Raw genomic sequence first — 20,770 nt, 5'->3', positions numbered from 1 at the left:
GTAACGGCCGCCGCCGGGAGGGGCTGCGCAGCACCGGGCGGGGCGCGCGGCGGCCTTCCCACCCCAATGGTCTGTGTCTTTCAGAGGGCAGCTGCAGGCCGCGGAGAGCAGGTACGAGGCTCAGAGGAGGATCACCCAGGTGTTCGAACGGGAGGTCTTAGCCTTGTACGGCAGGCTGGAGAAGGACGGCCTCCTGAAAAAGCTTGAAGACGAGAAAACGGAAGCAGCGGAAGCAGCGGAAGAAAGGTAGGAACAGCGTTGGTGTCGTAGGGCCTTGTCCCTGATGCCACGGGCAGGGCGAGGGCTGCGTGACGAGGGTCAGAGCTGTCACGGCCTGGTGGGGCAGCCACGGCCCATGGCTCCAGCCCTCCCACAGCCCCGCGTGGTGTCCCCTCATCTCACCGCTCCCTTCTGTGGCCCTGAGCCCCTCCGCAGGGCCCCGGGCAGCGTCCGTGTGCAGGATGGCCATCTGTCGGCCCTGGTTGTGGCTCAGAAGTCTTCTGACAAGGCCTCGCGCCTGAGTCCTCTGCCGTCCGTTGTGGGGCAGCCGGCAGAGGTCCGTGCCGGCGTGAGGGGCCCTGCACCTCCCCGGCGGTGCCACCGTCACCAGCGCCTTTCTCCTTCCTGGGTTCCTTACAGGCTCGACTGTTGTAACGACAGCTGCTCGGACTCTGTGGCAGCGCATAGTGAAGAGGCATGTGGCCGCAACGGTGAGACCAAGCCCCCAGGCCCGGCGGCGCCCGGGGCGCTGGGGGCGGCAGAGGCGCTGGGGGCAGCAGCAGCAGCAGCAGCAGCAGCCAGCTCTCCACCCCGGAGAAACCGCCGAACCCGCGGGCCGGCCCGTTCAGCGGTCGGTGGGAGAGCACCCTGGGCGAGCCCTCCGCCAGCCTCCCCACGACTGTCGGCTCACTTCCTAGCTCCAAAAGCTTCCTGGGCATGAAGGCTCGCGAGTTGTTCCGTAACAAGAGCGAGAGCCAGTGCGATGAGGACGGCGTGGCCGCTGGCAGCCTCCCTGAGACCCTAAAGACAGAGCCGGGCAAAGACCTGGGTGTGGAGGCCAAGACTCCCCCACAGCCTGATGGCCCGCCCCCGTGTCCCCCGAACCCCGACAGTGTGGGACAGCTCCGCATCATGGACTACAACGAAACTCACCCTGAGCACAGCTAAGGCAGGGCGGTCAGTGTTAGCCTGCGTGCGGCCGGGCACGGCCCGGGGGTGGGGCCTTCTCAGCGCTCCTGCTCCCGGGGTTTGTGCGGTGGAAGAGGGACGCAGGGCCTTTTGACAGCCCACGGATGCAGAACGGTTTCTGGGTCTGGCATCGAAACGCCCCATAACCCCGCCCCCCGCCCCCCGCCCCATGGTTTTCCTAGCAGTGCGCACCAGTCCCGGGCCAGTTCGCCTTCCTCAGCAGCTTCGCCCTCTCCCCTCCCCAGCGGCTGGGCCCTTGAGCCAGTGCAATATGAGGCCAGGTTTCGAGTCTGACGCACCACTCTGCCCCCCGGAGCCCGGGCGGCTGGGCTGTCCACCAGCGGGGAGTTAGCCAGGTGACAGGTGGCATCGCAGGACACTGCTGTCTGCCCTTCCTGGAGGAGGTGGCGCGCGAAGCCGGCATCCTCCCGTGAAGGACACTTTCACAGGAGACTCCCGCTGCTCCCGGCCCTGAAGGCCGGCGGCTGAAGCAGCAGTGAGAAGAACGGTGGCGCGGTCCGCTCACATCCCTCGGCGGTCCCGGTGAGCCTCCCGGAAGGTCTTTGTGAGCAGAGGTCTGTTGCTGGGAAACCTGGAGCCGGCGCCTGGGAGACCGCCGTCCCCTTCGGGGGCCCTGTCCGCTCCCCCACTACCTCTTATTTATTCGGCGTGTGCTGGAGAACTGGCGCCATTCTGACTGCAGGCCGGCGTGTGGGGCGGACCTGCCGTGTGCAGGATGGGGGTGGGGTGGGGATGGGAGCGGTCTCCCGAGAAACATGCGAGGACGAGGAGCCGCCTCGGGCTGGCCCCCCGTGGGTCCCAGCGCCGCCCTGGGGGCCGCTCCTCCACGGCCCTGCTGCAGAGAGGCTCCAAGGGCTGAAGGCTTCCTGGGCGCTCCCGTGGCCGGTGCTGCTCGGGCGGTCAGAGCCGCCTCGCTTCCGCAGCGTCTCGGACACCGGAAAGGTGACAGCTTTTTACCCCAGTTCTGACTCGAGGGCCGACTCCCCAGGCAGCGCGAGGCTGCTGCCCCCGACACGTCGGTGCTGGCGGGGCGGGTCCCAGCAGAGCCCTGCCTCGCAGACGCAGGCTGGTGGGCCGCATACATTCGGGAGAGGGGATGCCAGGCGGGACACGGTGACAGCAGAGAATCCGACCTCGGCAGACGCTGCTGGAATCAACGCCAGGAGCCTGCGGGCTCCTTCCTGGCGCGCCAGTGGCAGCAAGGAGAGACCGGTGGGGGAGCGCTGGTGAGCCGGTGTTCCTCTCCGTCCTCGGCGCTCACGCCTGGCAGGTTCAGCCCGGAGGAGGGGGGAGAAGACACATGTGACGGTGAGGATTCTTTCTGCCTGTGGGAGCTCCGGCTTGGGAGGCCGGAGCCTCTTCGTTCCAAGCGTGGCGGCAAGGACCCGGTCTCCCTTGCCAGGCAGGGCCCGAGGAGGAGGCTCCACGCCACCGAGGCCGTGCGAGCAGGACACCGCCCTGCCCGGGGCGTGGCTGCATGCACAGCCTGCACGAGGCTGTCCCCGGGGGTGGCGGTGCCCTGCCGTGTGTTCCCCGGGGGGCGTCACGCCGCCTGCTCGGTCCCGTGGGTCCTGAGGAGAGGGAAAGCCGAGGACGCTCCGGCCGCCTCGTTGAGATCCCTGGAGGAGAAGTGGAGCCGACTTAGGAAGCCGGTGTCACAGAGGAGCTGCCGCAACCCTGCTAATGTGGACCCTCCCCAGGCCCGGGAGGTCAGGGCCCCAGCGCTTAATCCAGGCCTTGTCCTGAGCTGGCGGGCAGAGGCGAGGCGGCCGTGGAAAGAAAGGACCGTTCCGACACGTGCAGGTTGTGAAAATGCAGAGAAGGCGGCCGCGAGGGAAACTGGGCTGGGGCCCCGGCACGTGCCTCTGGCCAGGGTGTCCGTCTCCTCGGCTTTCCACCCTGGACGGGGCGGAGGAGCTGCTGGGCTCTGGCCAGCCACGGCTGCAACCCCGGCCTGGGGTCACGTGGGAGTCAACCAGCCCAGAACTGGAGGCTTTCGTGTTGCAGAGGGCTCGGTGGTCAGGTTTTGCTTGGCTTTAGAATTGATGAGCCTGCTAAGAGTCAGAAGGCATTTTCCGGGATGGAAAGGTGACTGCGGAGGATGTCCCAGGAACCGGCCTGGGAACGGGCCAGGCAGGGGCGCGCGGGCAGCACCGGGCTGGCGGGGCTCTGGCACTTGCACACGCTGCGCCGGGCGGCCTCTGTCTGGAGCTGAGCGCGCTGCCCGGCCAGCGCCGTCTGCCCGAGTCCCGGTCCCGCCTGACACTAACCGGGGTCGGCCCAGACCCTGAGAGGCCGAGAGACCGCCTCCTGGGCGGCGTGAGGTTTATGGGAGGATCACTACAATCTCATCCGGGTGGGGGTGGGGCGGGGGGGAGCGGCGCGGGCTGCACGGGGAGGACGCCCTCCCCCACCTGCTGCGGGCCGGCGTGGGTCTGCGCAGACGTGACCACGGTCAGAGAGAGCGTTGAGCAGGCCCTGCCGTGGCGCGCAGACCGCGCTGTGGGCGGAAGAGTGTGCTGGCGCCCGCGAGCAAACTGCCCGGAGCCCGCAGGCCGGAGGGGAAGGCCGCTGCCCGGTGGCCAGGGCTGCAGAGCTCTCCTTGCAGAGGAGGCGGCCAGGCCAGCCTGCCCGGGAGGGCGGGTGGACGTGACCGCCCTGGGCTTGTCTCAGTTCCTCGGGAGAGAACACCGCGGAGACCTGGGAGTGGGCGGCGGAGGAGAGGTCGGACGCGCCGCTCTGGGGCGGGCAGGTCACGAGTGCTGTCCACGGCGGGGTCCCAGAAGCCACTGACCACAGAATAGTCAGCCCACGCGCCACCTCGGTCGCCGTGGCCACGCACTCCCGGGCAGCGAGGACAGCGAGAACCGGAGCTCCAGACTGGCTGTCAGGCAGCAGCGCTCGGAGTCCCGGCGTTCTCGTCGAGAGGGATGGGGCCGCAGCCCTGTGGGAGGTGGCGGTGGACGTGCCCACGGCCACGCGGGGGCCTGGCAGCTGGACCGTGGCCGGCGGGGTTTCCGAGAGGCGAGTCTAACGACCGTGCTCGCACCAGCCCACGGAAGGCCCCGGGCCCTGGGGCAGACCACGGGACGCGGAGGGAGTGGGGAGCGGGTGCGAGACCCGGCGCTGCACGCGCACCAGCGGGCGGTGGGAGGGTGGACGGGCTGCAGCGGGGTTCGGGCCCGGCGGCCTCGGCCCAGAGCTGCAGTGGAGGCGGTGTGCCGGCCCGTGCACACAGACGGAGGCCGGCCCTCGCCTCAGCGTGGCCCCAGAGCGGCCTGGGCCTGCCCAGGAGCGGGGGGAGGGCTGCTCGTCGGGCGGCCTGCATCGGCGCCGCGTGCCCGGCTGCGTTTCACTCTCTGAGGTACAGGCTTTAAGACGAACCGGCAGCGATGCTGGGAAGCGCACCTGGTCTGAGGACGTTCGTGTACCTGTTTACACCCGGAGTTCTGTGACCCCCACCCCCCCACGAGCTGCTGCGGAGGGACTGACTGATTGCACGCAAGGGCGCTTTTCCCTGGCAGCGAAGGAACCGGTTGAGGTCGCGGCCTGGCCCCTGGGCTGCTGCTGTGACCCTTGCCCCAGGTGGCTCTGTCCCCAGCCACGACCCGGGCGTGCCCAGAGCGAGCGGCGTTTCCCACACCATCCCACTGGCCATCGGTGCGCGCTCCCCAGAGAGGGCGGCTGCACTGCTCGGGCGCCCGCCCTGGACGGCGAGCCCGGCCCCCAGGCCCACCGCCGGCCCTAGCCCTGACGGGAGTGGAGGGGGCAGCGGAGGCGGCAGTGGGGTTTTCCTCCCCGTCCCCCTCCCGCCCCCTCCCCGGTGCCACAGACTCGCCTGTGCCCCCCGCCCGTTGGGGTAGCTTAGAGGAGACCCCTGAGAGTTTGAGACGCCCCGGGCCACCCCCGCCTCCACACAGCGCTTGGACGGGAGGGTGCGTGCTGCTCTGCGCGGCCGGCGCGCTGGCCTGTCCGCGGGGCAGCCGGGCATTTGCACTAGGAAGGATCATGGGTCACTTTCCGGGAGCCCTCCGCGGACCGGACACGCGTCCCGGAGGGGCCGGTTCCGCTGCCGTAATCTAGTTTTCTAACCCAATCATGGAGCCCGTGTGTGCGGCTGGCGTGCAGTGACGAGGTCCCATCACTGAAAACCAGATTTTTTTTAACTGACTTTTAGTTCAATTTTGAAAAGTCATCTCTCGTCAAAAGGTTTAAACCTTCCCGTCTCGATCGTGAAAGCATGTCAAGCAATCCACACCCAACGCCATAAACGTGAACTGCAAGAGAACATGGTACAATCCTAGCGAGTGGGGACTGGAATCGAAAGGGTTTGCTGTCCTTAGAATGTTCTAAAATGTCGAGGCAGTTGCTTGTGTTTAACTGTGAACAAATAAAAATTTATCGTTTTGCACTACTCGGCCGCGCTGCCGCGAAGTGGCTCGTGTGGCCCCGGAGGGAGGCGTCCAGGGACGAGGCCACGTCAGGGCGAGGGTGAGGGTGAGTTGGTTGCTGCTGGTGCGGGGCGGGGCTGCCGGCGAGTTTCAGAATCTGGTTTTCGTCCCTCTGACATCCTCTTCGTTCTGGCAAAACATCGGCAGACGGCCACGGGTCCCCGAAATGATCCGCCTGCAGTCCCCGCCCTTTTCCCAGAGTGGCCAGCGGGGTGTGTGCTGTGTGGCCCGAGTCGGCGCCCCCAGAAGCCCCGAAGGCGGGCGGCCCCGTGGGCGGAGCCCCGCGGCACTGAACCTGTGGAGAGCCGACTGACCCTGAGCCGTGCCTGCCGGGTTTGCGTGCGAGGGGAAGGCACAGCTGGCACCCAGCACCTTCCCCGCACCCTGGGCGCCCGGAAGGCGGTGGTGAGCTGCCTTTAGGTGGCGGGCCCACCCTGGCCTGGCCCTCTCCTGCTTGGGACGCACTGGGACAAAGAGCTCCGTTTGCACCGTGCCTCCGCCCACTCCCCCCCCCCCCCCCCCCGGAGAGGGGCGTGCTCTGCCCGTTCCAAGGGTGAAAGCAGCTGCTTTGAGACAAGGACTCAGAGGTGGCAGCTGTGGATTCTGTCTGGAACATTCAGGGGGTCGTGTCTGGGCAGGTCTCCGACCCGGGAGAGGCAGCCACCGGTGGCTGTGCGTCTGGCAGAGCCGCTCGGAAGCACCTTTCCTCTGAGCTCAGGGTCAGCACGGTTCTCTTTAAGGGGGAATCCCAGGAAACCAGGCCAGGCAGACAGGCGGTAGGACACTTTTATTCTTGACGGCAGCCCCCGAGGAAGCAAGAGTACAGAAGCTAAGTCGCCCCCTGTGGAGGGAAAAGCCGATAGTCAGAGGGCACTCGAGGCAAACCCAGAAGCCAGCGACGCACTGCAGTGCCCGGGCCTCCCTTGTGTGGCGGAGACCAGTAACGGTCCCGCCGGGAGCCGCGAGATGGGAGTTCTTCCCGCCACCGTCTCCCAGGTGGAAGGGAGGAAAGGCGGGCTCGTCCCCTTAGGGCCTTGGTCCCAAGACAAGGCCACACTGGGCACGCTCCACGTGCCAGCCCACAGCAGCCCCGGGAGCGGGGAGCCACCCTGTCCCGCCAGAGCTGCACAGCCTCCTGGCACCACGGCTCAGCCTGCAAAGCCAGACCTGCAGCCGGGCTGGAGGCTCGACGAGGCCCCAGGCTGGGCAGGCACAGCCCTGGCTCTGCCCCAGCCTCCCCGGGAAGCCCTCGCTAGTCACTCTGGGACGGGGGCTGCTCTTCCTGGGCACAGAGCCTGGGCGCCAGGGCGGGGGAAAGTTAGAAGTTACAGCAAGCGCGGAAGGCGAGGTTCTCAGCGGTATATTGGGGGTCCCTCCTGGGGTTCCCGAGTGGCCGGGACTGTGGAGGCTAGTGAAATTGGGCCGGCCGGGGGAGGGGGACCAAGTGTGGTGACGGCACCCTGTGGGATGGGCCGGGGACAGGTGCCAGGTCGCTGGAGGTCGCCGGCTCAGAGTCACAGTTTCCCGCCAGGCGGTCTCCAGGGAGGTTTGAACCCTTTGTCTTTCCCCCGGGGTCTGAGGCTGTCTTTGGGGAGCGGCCTGCACTGGCGTTTTCCTGGCCAGGGCTGGGCGCCTGCGGTCTGGGCAGGCTGGGCAGGCTGGGCGGCGGCGGCGGCGGCCTCCTGGTGCGTCCCGGGCTCACTCACGTGCTGCTGCACTTTGCGGGGCAGCTTCTCCGAGTGCGCGATCCACTCCTTCATGAGGTCCAGCACGAGGGGGATGAGGCTGACCACGCCCCCGTAGTGGTTCCGGGCCTCGTCGCAGCTCAGGTGGTTCACCACGTCGTGAGGGTACCTGTGGGGCGGCCGGGGCCGGGGGTGAGCGTCAGCCCAGGGGGACCCTCCTCCCTCATCCCCGGGGCGAGCAGCCGCCAGGGCTCGGGCGGGGCGTTTTCATGCGGGGCTCCCACCGGAATACCCTGGGCAGGGGTGGGCACCGTGCACGTGCCAGGCTGGGCGCCCTGTGGGTCAGCGGGTTTGGGGCCAGGAGCCCCGGGCTGCTCTGATGGCTCCAGAGCACGCTGTTGGTCCCCGCGACTCTTGCCGCCCTGCCTCGGCAGCTTCCTTGAGGATCGGGGGCTTGGTGCGGTGGAGCCCCGGGGGTCAGAATTAAGGAGCCCCATGCCCGACGCTCCGCAGGCTTCTGGGAACAGCACTCCGGGGGCCCCTCCCTGCGCCCCGGGCTAGCTCCCGTGAGAGGCTCCGTGTCCTGCTGTCTGGGTGTTGTGGGTCCGAGTTGTTCTGCAACGTCAGGGGGCCTAGGATTTCCCACCAGCCTCGTCAGTCCAGACTCCCCTGCCCTCAGCGGCAGCCCCCACTCTCCCCTCCTCGTCCATCCCTGTCCCTTCCCCGCCCCACATGCGCAGATGGGGGCCTCGTGGATGGGGGGGGCGAGGGGCCGACCTTGCTCTCAGGCTGCTCAGGTCGTTGCTCTGGCTCACGAGGGTCTTGCACTTGTCCAGGAGGCTGTTGGTGACCGGGGTGCCCGCATGCAGGGCCTCGAAGCGCTGGCAGAGCTTGCTCAGCTCCGCACAGAGGTCCAGGAACATGTTCAGGATGCGGCGGTCCGTGGCGTTGCTGCAGTGGTGCTCCGTGTAGCTCTGCACCTGCGGGCCGGGCGGCGCCGTGAGCGAGCGGCCCCGCTGCAGGGCAGACACCCCGGTGCACCCCTCCGCCCCCGGAGCCCCGGGCGAGAGGCCAGCCCCACGGGAATGGGAGAACCCACAGGCCCCCCAGGCACCGGAGAGCGTCTGCAGGCCCGGCGTCCCCGCGTCCTGCCCTAACCCTGCTGCACCTGAGCTGCCTTAAACCCCCGTTTCACAGGTGAGCAGCAGCGGCTGAGAGTGGGGGCTGACCTGCCCCGGCACCGAGGCTCCGGGCCCGGCCCTCGCCAGTCCCCGGGGGCCGAAGCCAAGGCTGCAGCAGAGGGCCGGCTGTCCCCCCGGTTCACGCCACAGGCCCACTGCAAGGACTGCTGGGCGGGGCCCCCAGACTGAACCCCTTCAGAGGTCCCATGGGTCCAGGACGGAGAAAGGTGGGGGGACAGCTAGGCCGTGGGACTGGGGAATGACTCTGTGGGAGGACACCAGTGTCCCTCACACCCACAGACGGGTTGACTCCAGCTGGCGAGACCCTGGCGCCAAAACCGCACCGACCTCCGGGGGGCGGGCTGCACAGCAGGCGCAGGGACGCTCCCTGAAGATGTCGGGCGGGCGCCGGGAGGAGGGGCACAGCCAGCCTCCTCGCAGCTCCCTTCCAGGGAGGTGCAAGCCCCCCTGGGTCGGGGGGTGTGTGTGTCAGAGTGACCCGGCTGACCCCATGACTCTGGATCAGAGGTCAGGCAAGGGCGGGAGGCCCGGCCTCGATCAAGGAACTGCCGCCGTCTGGGCGGGACACCTCCACTCTGCACAGCTGGTGGGAGGGGCCCCCCACCGCCTGCAGCCCCCGTGAAGCTCCGAGTCGGAGGCCGGGGTTTCTGCTGGCGCCTGTGTTCCCATGCCACCTGACGTGCTCCTTCCCAAGTGCAGTAGCTCTGCAGGGGGCAGAGGCTCTGACCCCCCACCCCACCCCCCGGCCGCGTGCGTGTCCGTACGCCTGCCTGGAGAGCCTGGGGGTGTGGGGGAGGCTGAGCCGCAACCACAGCAGGGCACCGTCACCGGGCCACCTGCTGTGTGGGTGACCTTTGGGTGGGGCCGGCCATCTGCCGTGGAGGGCGGGCTGAGGGTGGGGAGTCGGCACTTGGGACGGAGAGTCCGACTGGGGTGCCGGCGGGCCCTGAGCCGAGGTGGCGGGTCCCAGCGCCCCCTCCCGGTGCTGAAAGCCCGTCCAGGCGAGGGCCCCGGCCCGACCCACCTGCCCGCCCGGGACGGCACCTGCTCGATGCTGGCGATGGGCCGGATCTTGTCGTGCGCGTTCTCGCGGCAGTGCTCCAGCGCCGCCACGAAGGTGAACTGCTGCTGCTGGAACAGCTTGTACTTCTGCTCGATGGCCCGGAGGGACCCCTTCGCCTCGTTCATGGTCCCCGCGGCGCTCGCTCCCCAGAGACCGGGCAGGCGTCTGCGGGGCGGGGCGGAAGGTGGGGCGCTGAGGTGCCGGCAGCCCCGGGGGCAGGGACTGCGGCCACCCCCAGCCGGCGGAGAAGGAAACGAGCCCGTCCCCTGCAGGACGCTTGCTCAGGACCCCCAGGCGGCCCGTGAGCGCGCGGAGCCTGGCCCGAGGCCGCTCTCCCTCCAAGGATGCATTCTTCGCCACAAAACACGACTCCCTCCTCCCCTCCGCTGTGGGCCGGCGGTCCTCGGTCCCCCAGACAAGGCTCACACGCGCACCCACACGCACAGCCTCCAGTGCCTCCTGTGGTGCCAGCGAGAGCCGGGTTCCGGGAACATGCCACGGTGAGAACGATCGGTTCTGTCCGCTCGGGCCACATGGTTTGGGAACCCTGCTGCCGCAGCTCGTGGGGCGCCCTCTGGTGGGCCCTGCAGGCGAGGGGCAGCCCTGGCCTGTGGTTCCCCGGCTCCGAGCCTGGGGCAGGGCCCTGCTCCGTCTCCCGAGTTAATTGCAGGATGACCGTGACTGGGAACACGCGTGCTTCACTGTCCCTGGCGCCGTCCAGGCGTCCACGGCTCCCTTCTGGGCTCTTCCCTCCAGGACACCTTGAGTTTGCTGAGCACATGCAACATGCTCCAGGTCCCAGACTCGGGGCACGTGAGGGTCGGAATCCCAGGAGATCCGCTTCCCTTTACTTCCGGGGGGAACTGGCACCCAGGGTGTCTCAGCAAGCTGGTGCCACAGACCGCCCCTCCCTGCCCAAGCCCCAGGCTTCCGGCCGGTTAACTGGCACCCTCGAGGCTGCCGCAGCCGGCTGTCCCTGCACCTCCAGGCACCGGCACGCCTGGAGCCCGGACTTCAACACGCCCCCTGCCTGTGAGCAGGGCTCCGGGGAGGCTGTGCGGAGGGAGGGAGGCCAGACGGGGACGGTCTGGGGGTGGGGGCACGTGCCAGGCTTCCCGGTGGGTCCCAGAGGGACAGGAGCCTGAGCAGGATGGAGCAGGATGGAGCCAGGAGGAGGCGTTTGCTTTGGTCCCGTCCCTCAGCACCCGGAGCCCAGAGCAGGGCAGGGGCCGGGGAGGGCATCTCTGTGGCGAGAGGAGGTGACATTGGGGACGAAAGGAAACGCATGGACAGAAGAGGGTCAGCCTCTGGGACTCCATGGGGGCAGCCAGTCAGAGAACTTGGCGGGGTCGGGGTGGGGGTGGGGGGCTGCAGAGATGCAGCCCGCGTCCTGGACGAAGAGCTGACAGGCAGCCCACAACGGAGCCAGGCCAGGAAGGGCCCCGACAATCGCCCCCCACAACCGTGGGTGGGCCCACTGTGAATATAATGGAGCACACTTCCACAGCAGTGTCCCGAGGCCGCCCCGGGGTGCCACAGCACCGGGGTTCACCAACAGGGCACCTCCCCCATCCGGAGTGGGCGGCAGGAGGGGGTAGGGCAGTGGGGCCGCAGTGGGGCCACTGCTTGGTAAACACTGCTGTGTCCAGGGCCCAGCCGAGGCGCCTCCCCCACCCCCTCCCACCTGGAGGTGGGTGCTGCTTTTTGTTGTGTCTCCCCTGGCACCGGCCCCTCCCCTGGCACCGGCCCCTCCCCTGGCATTCCGTCCTTGGAGCCTGGACTAGGGTGTGGCGAGTGAGGCACTCAGCTTGGGGCAAAATTCAAGGGGGCGCCTGACAACTAACTAGGCGATCAAGATGGGTGAAAATACTTACTGCACTACTGTAACAAATAAAAGTTAACGCCGGAAGTGCCACCGAGAGCCAAGCAGGGAATTTCCAGTACACACGGTCGGGGCACAGTGCCACACCTCGCCGTTGTGGAGCCGGAGGCCGACGGGCAGCTCGGCCTCACTGATCCTTTCGAAAACTTGATTTAAAAAAATTTTTAAAAAAATTTTAGTTTTAGACAGAGGGGGTGGGAGAAAGAGAGGGAGGGAAACATCAATGGGTGGTTGCCTCTCATGCGCCCCCTACTGGGGACCTGGCCCGCAACCCAGGCATGTGCCCTGACTGGGAATCAAACCTGCGATGCTTTGGTTCGCAGCTCACACTCAATCCACTGAGCTACGCTAGCCAGGGCTGGGCTCTTTTTACTTGCCTCCTTCCCTTGGCGATGATCCATCTGCCCTAGACACAGACATGCCAGACGTCAGACTGACTGTGGTCGGGCGTCTGGGGGGCCGGAGGTGCCGCGGAGCCCTCCTCGGGACCATGCACGCACCAGCTGGACTCCTGGGCCTTGCTTCCAGCCTCACGAGATTGTTCTGTTCCCTATCCCAGAACGACGAGGGCCAGCCTTCGGGGGCTGCCCTGGGCACCTGGCCCCCCGCCCTCCTCCCGGGGGCTGCCAAGTCCTGCAGGAACACGGCACTGCCTCGCCTGGTGGCCCCAAGGGCCCCTGAGAGAAAAACCGACTCGGCCCTTGATCCCCGTGACTTGTGACATGCACGCAGGGAATGTCGGGAGAGCAGCTGTAACAATCTATCCAAAGTGATCGCCCTTGAACGGGACGCACTGCAGCCAAATGAGCCGGGATGAAAGGCGCAGGGTGCAGGCGCTTCTCCGTCTGGGGGAGGAGGAAGGAAGAAATGATTACCCAACAGGTTTTCGCTTTAATTGATTTGTATTTTTCCAGGCTGCTAAAGATGATTAAATCTTGGTATGAAAAGTGCCTAGGGCTGGAAATAAATGAGGAGAAAGGCAAGTCGTTTCAGAAATGTCCAGGAAGCGAACCGAACGTCTCCAGTGCAAATTGCAGGCTTGGTTGTCGTGTTCTTTGTTCCGGGGGAGGCAGCCTCCTTTCTTCCCCGGCTGCCTGCGCAGTCGGGTCTGACGGGCCTACCAGGGCCTGGGGGCTCTGAGCGCGGTTCTGAGCGGGAAGCGGAACTCAGCTGTTCCCCCCACCCGCCGCTGGGGGGCGTGTCTCCGGGCTGCTGACTGGTGGAACAGGCTTTGGCGAAGAGTCCAGACCCCTGGTTCCAGCCCTGGCTCTGCCGTTAACAAGTGGCCTTGGCCAACGATTTCCCCCTTTCTGGGCTTCAGTTTACCCGTCCCCCCCGCCCCCATAAAATGAGTTTGGACGAGTGGCTTTTCAAGGGGCTTTTGGATTCTGACGCTCTGTGATCAACAGCAAACGAGGAGAGAGGCCCGGAGAGGGGAAACGACGTGCCCACGTCACTTGGCCAAGTGTTTTTCACCACGCTGTTCCTCCAGATCCTCACGTGCAGTGTGGGAAGGAAGGTACCCACTTCTCAGGGCTGGTGCGAAGACGAAATGCGATAATGCTAACAGTAGCGCCTATGCAGCTCTCCTGACCAGACGCCAGTTTCTGTCCCGTACTTCAGATACCATGGGATCCTCCCATAACCCCACTTCATGGGGGAGGAAAGCGAGGCGCGGGGCAGGCTCACACAGCTAGTGGGAGGGCAGCCACGATTTGAACTCTGGGCAATGTGTAATGACCAGGCCCTACGCACACCCTCTCCAAAAATGTGCACAAGACTCCACGGATGAACCCACAGAGAGCTCCGGAACGGTGCCTCCCACTAAGGATGGCAATGAGAGTTACAGCTCGCAATTCAGTGCTGCGGCGGATACCTGCACGGCCCTGTCCCGCTTAACGCTACCCCCACCGCGTCCCACCCCCAACCCCTCCGGGGCAGCAGCAGAGGCGGCCCAATGCACTCTCCGCTCCCCCCACCCCCCGCTGCCCCAAGTTTCCAAGCCCGGGGCTTTCACCTCGCTCGCTCGTCTCACAGCAGCCTTCACTCCCAGAGCGCCCCGAAGCTGGAGTGCCTCCTTTGATGTCTAGGGCCGGAGGAGCGGGACGCCCTTCCCAGGGTTTGGGAGCCGCAGCAGGGTGTAGGGTGTGGAGGTCTCGCTGAGAAGGGGCGGGGCCACAGGCCCAATTGTTACCGCGGGAGCCATAGCAATTGGGTCACGTGGCGGCCCCGCCCTGCTCCTGAAGGGGCCCTCCGAAGCTGTGAGTTGGTCGGAGGGTTTCCAGCGGGACCCTCGGCCCTCAGGCCGGTCCTTTGGACTCCCTTCCTTCCTCAAATATCCTCCTCGACCTCTAGTCTTCGTTTTAAAGATGGGGACACTGAGGCCACCGAGCTTAACGCCCCAGTCAGGGCGCACAGGCAGAACCCCCCCCCCCCCCCGCAGCAGATCCTGCCTCCCGCCCCCTCGGGGGGCCGAGGTGCCCTCGAGGTGTTGGCAGGTGTCTCAACACTGGACGCCCCGCCCGGCGCATCTCTCCTTCTCGAAGGCCACAGCTGGAAGCCGCCTGAGGTGCCCCGCGGAGACGCGCCAAGAGGACAGCGCAGGCGAGCGGGAGAGCCCTTGCCCGGGGCCGCTGAGAACCCCGGCCCGGGAGCACGAGTTCAGCCCCGCGGCGCACACTATTGGCGTCAGGGAGCGGCGCCCCTAGCGACGGCCGTCACTAGGGAGCGGCGCATGCTGATGACGTCAGGGAGCGGCGCCCCTAGCGACGGCGGTCACTAGGAAGCGGCCGCGCTGCCTGGCAGCATGGACGCGACCACTGCTCCGCACCGCATTCCCCCGCAAATGCCCCTCTACGGGGAGACGAACCACATCTTCGAGTTGATGCAGGTGACCTGGACAGCCCCACCCTGTGGCGGCAGTGGGCGGAGGCCGTGGAACCCCTGTCGCGGTACCAGGGGGCGCGCCCGCGAGCCGGCAACAGGGGGGTCCACGTTTGTTGGCCACGAGGTTGCCTAACTTGGGGTGTCTGCCTCTTGTACCGCCGTGACCCGAGGGTCCCTCGATCTGAAGACGCCCCCGCCCCTGTCCCCCGGGCCTAGGGAAAAGAAGAGGGGCAAGCCGTCCGGGCCAGAATGGGGTCCCGGCTCTGCGCCGGCCGGCTGGAGGACTGGGGACGAGGCCGTCCCTTCCTCGGTTCCTCCAAGTGTGCAGTGCCGGGCTGCAGGAGGTGGTCTCCAGAGGGCGCTCGCGGCTCCGGCAGTCCCGTCCGTCTGCAGCGCTGGCTTCCGGGCTGGCCAGTGCCCGAGGTCAAGGTGGCAGGCCCATCCTCTGAGAGACCCGCCTCCCGGGCCAGCATCCCTGCGGTTTGGCCAGCAGCGTTTCCCATCGGGCCCTTCCTTCTCGGGGTCGGGAGTTCCTGGCCACTCCCAAGCTCTCCTCCTGGTGCCTGACCTCGCTGGCCCCCCTCCCTGTGTGACCTCAGGCAGCGCGGTGCCCAGCGTGCGTGTAGGTGTCCTTTCTGCCCCTCCCAGAAAGGCTTTCAGGAACTGTCCAGCACTCAGGATCTGAGGGCCAAGGGGAGGCCCCGGGCCCTGCTTCCAGAGCATCTGTCTGCTGCTCCGGTCTGCCCCACCCCCAGAGGCGTCACCCTGACACCTGCCGTTGTTTGAACCGGACCCGCACGCAGGACAGCAGAGCTCAGCGTTAAAAACCCCAGGGTCCGTCTCCCCAGCAGACATACGCTTCCTTTGGAGAGTGACAGAGGAGAGAGAGAGGGAGATCTAAACTTGAGTGACCGGCTAAGGACAGAAAACGGCAAGCTGAGTTGCAAGGCGTCAGGTGCGGGGGTGGAGGGCGAGGGAGCGCAGGGAGCACCGAGGTCCCCTGAGAGCTCGGCACGACCCCACCATGACTTTTGGAAGATACGGCCCCAGAAAGCTCAGTCCAGCAGTTCCCACCCTCAGTCATTTGTGGGCTCCTTCCATGGTTCTTACCGCTTCCACTTTTTTTTTTAAGATTTTATTTTTTAGAGAGGGAAGGGGGCAGGAGAGAGAGAGAGAGAAATATCAATGTGTGGTTGCTGGGGGTCATGGCCTGCAACCCAGGCATGTGCCCTGACTGGGAATCGAACCTGTGATGCTTTGGTTCGCAGCCTGGGCTCAATCCACTGAGCTACGCCAGCCAGGGCTCCGCTTCCACTTTTAAAGTAATTTTAGACCCACAGGAAGCTACAAACTGTGAGGTTCTGCTGTGCCCTTTCCCTCGCCCCCCGGTAATAGCGTCTGAGTTAACGACAGCACGTTGTCAAAACCAGGACAGCGAGGGCGGCACGAGGCTGTGTGCGAGCTGGACCAGGGCCTGAGCGGGACTCCGCCCGTGTCTGTCCGTGCCCGTTCCTCCGCGCCACTGTCCGCAGCTGGGTCGCCTGTGTGGGTTCACGTACCTGCTGGCACGCTTCCGTTTAACGTCACCATTTCTTTAAGTCAACCCCCCTTCACAAACCGAAGCGATGTAGTCTTTCTCATCCCGAGCACTGTCCTTGCAATCAGGTCTGATGTGTGTCTCCAATACACATTAGATGTGCAGCTATGTAAAAGGGACATTGAGCCTGTTCGCCCGTGAACTGTCGAATGTTGACTCACGCCACCTTGCCAGTGACCTATGACCAGGGAGGCCATTCAGCCGAGCGGTTCGCCGGCAGGGCTGGGGGGGAGGGGGTGGGAAGCTGAGGCCCAGGGAAGGACTTGCCGGTGAGTTTGGGAGTAGGCCTAGGACCTCTCCCAGCTCAGTGCCTTTTACCGACCCACACCCCTCTGCCCCAAAGGGCGGAAGCCCTCTGCCTGTCCCTGGGGCAGAAGGGGGCTCCTAGTTCGCCTGCCCAGCTCCCCTCGGCGGGCAGGCTCACCTCTGTGCCGTTTGTCCTGGAACCGTGGAAGCTCTGCCCCGTGGAGTTCAAGGGCCAGGCCATCCCAGGACTGCCCCGGTATCCGGCTGGTCAATATTCTGCCCCGCTGCAGAGGGACTTGGGTAGCAATGACCGTGTCTCCGGCAGACATCTGCAATGGCACTTACTGTGACTGTCCCTGGCACAGGGACAGGGCGAGGCAATGGCGGGACACTCGGGGGGCTACAGGAGGGTGCGGCAGGATTTACCCAGTGACTGGTCAGGAAGGTATGCTGGCACCGAGCCCTGGGGACGAGGGTTGCCCCCTTTGCTCAGGGTCAGAGGTGCACGGGGAGGACAGAGAGGGCTGGTCTGCGAAGCACAGAGGGAGCCAGGGGAGAGGCCCCAGGACTGACTGGGTCCGGGGCACAGTCCCTCCGGGCCTCCCCAGCCATCCCCGCAGCCTCTGCATCCACGCCTCTGCTCACGCGGCCCCCAGCAGCTGCCGTCCGGGGCAGGGGCTGGGTCCCAAGGGGAAGGCGTGTTGGTGGGGTACAGCGGGGAGATCAGGCCTCCTAGCCGTTGTCCGTGGCGACAGGTTGCTGGGCCACCTGATCCGGGGGGCCTGGGTGCCCTGCAGATGTTAACCACCTGGGTGTCTGCCCTGCGCCCACAGAACATGCTGGAGCAACTCCTGATCCACCAGCCCCGAGACCCCATCACGTTCATGATTGATCACCTGCAGCGAAACAACGACGACGGTGAGAGCTCTCGCCCCTCCCCCTCCCCCGGGGGGGGGGCAGGAACGGGGCGGGGGGACGGGAAGGCTGTGAACAGCTCTGTGCTGCTGTGTCTGGAGGGCGGTCAGAACGGGGTGGGAAGAAGAGGTTTCGACAATTTGGGCTGGTGGTTAATTGAAAAATGCCTTAATCTGAGGGGAAGCACAGCTAAAAAATTCTCCCGCGGAGTTATGGGGAGGAAAACCTTGGAGTGGCCCACAGAATCAATTATTAATGCCTGCGCACGCCCCGGCTGAGGGCGCCTGTTGGGTTTAAGCTCTGTGATCGCCTGGCAGGTGGAAATGTGGTTTCCGGTCCACCTGCACGGCAGCGCTCGGGCTTTGCTGCCGGCCGCGTTCCCGGCACCCGCTAACGAGCTCCGGCGCTCCCCACGCCTTAGCCTGAGTGCAGGTGGGCCGGACCCAGGCCGGCCAGTGCTCAGCACGGGGAGTGGGGCAGTGGGGCGGGCAGGTCCTCAGTCCGTGTGCCGGGGGAGGAGGGGCGTCTGCCCCGGCCCCGTGTGAGCTGCCGGCAGGACCGGGCTCCTGGGGCTTTGATGTTTCTTTCATGGAGCGGCACCGCTTTGAAGGGGCCCTGGAGCCCCCGTGAGACTCGCCCTCGGCCTTGCCTGTGGGCCGGAGGCCTGAGGTGCCCGGGGGTGGGGTCGGAGGCCTCAGATGAGACAGGATGCTGAGCAGCTTAAAAAAGAGAGGGGTGGGGGAACCTCAGGCCTGCAGGTGGGTGGGTGCACCCGGCCTCGCCCTCGAGCTCTGCCCGCAGGTCTCCCGGTGGTGTCCGTGTTGGCCTTGCCCCCGGAGCACCGGCGGGCGGGGACGGGGGGCTGGGGTTGGGGGTGGTTTGCAGAGCTCAGCCGAAGAGCCCAACGGTGCCCTTTCCCGGGCCTCCAGCTGGGCAGAGTGGAGAAGCAGCGTTGACTGTGAGCTGCCCCAGGTGCACGCGCAGCCATGACCTCGTGGGGCCGGGGGGACCGCCTTGTCCAGCTGTCCTCCTCGAGGTCCCGGTGGGACTCGCTGTGCCCTTCGGAGACTGCTCTGAAAGGCCTCCGGTCTCCGGTCCGCACAGGTGGGCACTTGCTTACCTGCTCTGTGGGTGGGCGTCAGACCCCCTTCCTCCCTGGGGGGCCCGGAGCACGGCTGCCGGGCCCAGTGCGGGGGCTGCCCCACTGTCGCCACCAGTGAGGCCGAGGGACCGGGAAGGAGAGGCAGAAGGGCGAAGCAAAGGGACAGCCCGGCTCAGAGAGCTCGGTGACGCCCTCTGCTGCTGGGACGGGGTCCTGTGTGCCGCCCCCGGGAGCCGTGGGACAGCATCGCCCCCTCCGTCCTGCCCCGCTGCCCTCAGGTGGGCCGCGGCGTCCAGACCCGCACGGCGCAGCTGGAGAGGGGGCGGCCCCCTGCCTGTCCCGAGGGGCGTCGGCCAGGTTTCTGCCCAGGTGCCGTCAGAGTCACTGGCCCCCACACCTCGGGTGGCAGCTCAGCTGCTTGTGTGTGAAGAGGAGGAGAGGGACATTTGTGGGCTTCCCTGCCAGGCCCCAGCCTCCGCCCACGGGTGACGCAGGAATGTGGGAGGCAGAGGGGAGGCGGGGAGAGCACCCTGCATCTGCGGTTTTCTGGAAGTGCGGGGGGGGGGCTGTTTTAGAAGAGGACAGGGGGGTGGGGGGGGCCCCCTGACATCCAGCGAGCTTTTCCACACCCTGGGCCGGCAGCTCGGGTCCTCCTGCCTCCCCCTCGCCGCGTGGCAGCTGGACGCCGGGCTCTCAACTCCCTTCTCCCCGGGCCTGGCGGTGGGGGGTGGGGGGTGGGGTGGCCTGTGGCTGGTGGGGGGTGGTGGGTGGGCTCCGGACTCATCCCGTGGGGGAGCACCCGGGGCCCGGGGCGGGGAGCCGCCCGCACGCGGCGGGCAGCCCCTGCCCCGCGAGGAGAGCGGACTCGGTACAAAGCGAGCGTTTAGAGTAGCCCAGGGCAGTATTAGCGCGGGCGACGGCGCGTTCCGTTTCTCATCAAACGTTTGTCCGGGAAAGCTGTGCATTAGGGCCCCGGTAGCCGAGGGTTTTCTTGTGAATTTTAAATCATGCTCCTAGTTAAACCTCAGAAGCATCTGTGGATGGAGAGGGTTTTGATTTCCTTTGAAGTGGTTTGAAGAAGTTGATTACGCTTGGCAGTCGAGCCGCCTTTATGACACTGTTTATAAATAATTACTCGCGAGCAGGGCTGCCGTTTGGCGGAGTTAGATTTCAGGGAACTGAAATTAATCAGATAAACGTGCGGGAGCAGCCGCGGGGCCGCGGACGCCGCCCGGCAGCGCGGGTGTCGCGGGAGCCTGGGCGGGCTCCCTGCGGCCTTTGAACCCTGTCGCTCTGCAAGAGGGACGTGCCACTCGGGGGGCAGCCTGCTCCCACTCGCTCTCGTCCCCCAGGTGCCTGTTCCTTCTCCCCGGTTCCGCAGTCCCGAGCCCCGCCGGGCGGGGCCCTGCGGTTAAGGTCTGGCTGGAGGGGCAGTGGCAGCCGGTGCAGGAGCCGGACCGAGTGCCCGAGCCCCGCCCTCCCTCTGGCTTTGCCAGGCGCCCTCCTCCCCAGGGCCTGCGTGCTCTCTGCTTCATGCAGGAGGCCCTTCCACCCGCTGCTGCGCTCCTCGCTGCTCGGACACCGCCCCCCAACCTCCCCGGACACCCCAACCCCGGTCTCCCCTCATCCTCTCACCCGACCACGGTCCCCAAAGCCACCTCACTCCCAGACTCTGTCTGCCGGCAGTGTCTCTGCCTGCTGGGGCAGCGCTCATCCAGGGGGAGGGCCCAGGGCTCTGCAGGGAGCGGGTGGTGCTCTGAGGTCGCTGGTCAGGGCAGGCAGGTGCTCTCGGTGGTGGCCCCGCCGGGCCTGGATCCCGGGGGCCGGGTGGCATGTGTGGCGGCAGCCCCATGGCCCGAGTCAGTGAGTGGCATTCTGGGCATGGCTGCGGTGTCTGGGGCCCAGCGCATCGCTGCTGTGTCCCCCGCACGGTGTGGGGCTCTCACTGCTCCCGGCCGCTGGCCCCGGGCCTGGTCCTGCCTGTGTAGGTCCTGTGAGCCTCGCTGGCCCTGCATTCCACCGCTCCCTGTGGCTCGCCCCCGAGAATGCCAAGTGGCAGAGGGCGTCTCTGTCGGGAGGCAGCCCTGGCAACGACAGAGGTGACGCCACTGGGTGACCACAGACAGAGAGGACAGCTGAGAAGGAGGCGCTGCAGGTCCCGGTGTGTGTGGCTCCTCCCAGTCCGGCCCTGCCGTCGAGGAGCCTGCCACTTGGTGGGGGACAGCGATGCCCCCCAAGAGTCAGGGGGGCAAGAGTCAGGGCGGGGTGAGGAGGGCAGTCCTGAGGGCGGAGCTGACCGCTGCGAAGGTAGGGACGTGGGAAACACCTTCTGGAGGAAGCAGGCGGCTCCAGATCAAGGGAGAGGGGATTGTTCGGGGCTGCCGGGCGACCTGGGTCCCCAGCGAGCGCCCTCTTTGGGGGTCATGGCCCTTCAGGTCCTTCCTAGAGGACTTGAGGGACCCAGAGCCCTGTGGCCTCAGCAAGCGTGGACACGCCGGCCAAGCCTGCCTTGGAGAGGAGCGTCGCAGGGTG

The 20,770-nt window shown here is 66.7% G+C and overlaps 3 protein-coding genes across 8 annotated transcripts in view; 2 read left to right on the top strand and 1 right to left on the bottom strand.

The window, feature by feature from the left end:
• The window catches only part of TSC1 (TSC complex subunit 1), a 34,959-nt gene extending 33,095 nt beyond the window's left edge, over positions 1-1,864 (top strand). Inside the window, 3 exon segments of the mRNA XM_036022412.1 lie at positions 85-246; positions 640-719; positions 722-1,864. Coding sequence (XP_035878305.1) covers positions 85-246; positions 640-719; positions 722-1,167 — 688 coding nt within the window. The 3' untranslated portion in view covers positions 1,168-1,864.
• A 4,568-nt stretch (positions 1,865-6,432) lies between these two features.
• Positions 6,433-13,705, bottom strand: SPACA9 (sperm acrosome associated 9). 2 transcript variants are annotated; one of them, XM_036022411.1, is made up of 5 exons: positions 13,544-13,696; positions 9,592-9,775; positions 8,123-8,325; positions 7,367-7,514; positions 6,433-6,501 (listed from the first exon to the last, which is right to left on the bottom strand). In XM_036022411.1, the coding sequence occupies exons 2-5, from the start codon at positions 9,733-9,735 to the stop codon at positions 6,490-6,492; spliced, it is 507 nt and encodes a 168-aa protein (XP_035878304.1). In that variant the 5' UTR covers positions 9,736-9,775; positions 13,544-13,696; the 3' UTR covers positions 6,433-6,489. The 2 variants fall into 2 exon arrangements, with proteins under 2 accessions (XP_035878304.1, XP_028387573.1); XM_028531772.2 differs by lacking the exon at positions 6,433-6,501 and having other exon boundaries at positions 6,599-7,514; positions 13,544-13,705.
• A 463-nt stretch (positions 13,706-14,168) lies between these two features.
• AK8 (adenylate kinase 8) overlaps positions 14,169-20,770 on the top strand; it is a 66,517-nt gene continuing 59,915 nt past the window's right edge. For 4 of the 5 annotated variants that reach the window (XM_036022408.1, XM_036022407.1, XM_036022406.1 and 1 more), the window contains exons 1-2: positions 14,169-14,382; positions 17,055-17,139. In XM_036022408.1, coding sequence (XP_035878301.1) covers positions 14,299-14,382; positions 17,055-17,139 — 169 coding nt within the window. In that variant the 5' untranslated portion in view covers positions 14,169-14,298. Of the gene's footprint in view, positions 14,383-17,054; positions 17,140-20,770 lie in introns of those variants that run through there. The other variant, XM_036022410.1, reaches the window with a different exon arrangement.

This window comes from Phyllostomus discolor, chromosome 3, assembly GCF_004126475.2.
Source record: "Phyllostomus discolor isolate MPI-MPIP mPhyDis1 chromosome 3, mPhyDis1.pri.v3, whole genome shotgun sequence".
Classification (NCBI taxonomy): Eukaryota; Metazoa; Chordata; class Mammalia; order Chiroptera; family Phyllostomidae; genus Phyllostomus; species Phyllostomus discolor.
The sequence above is the reverse complement of the archived record's forward strand: the minus strand, read 5'-3'. Positions and strand labels throughout refer to the sequence as shown.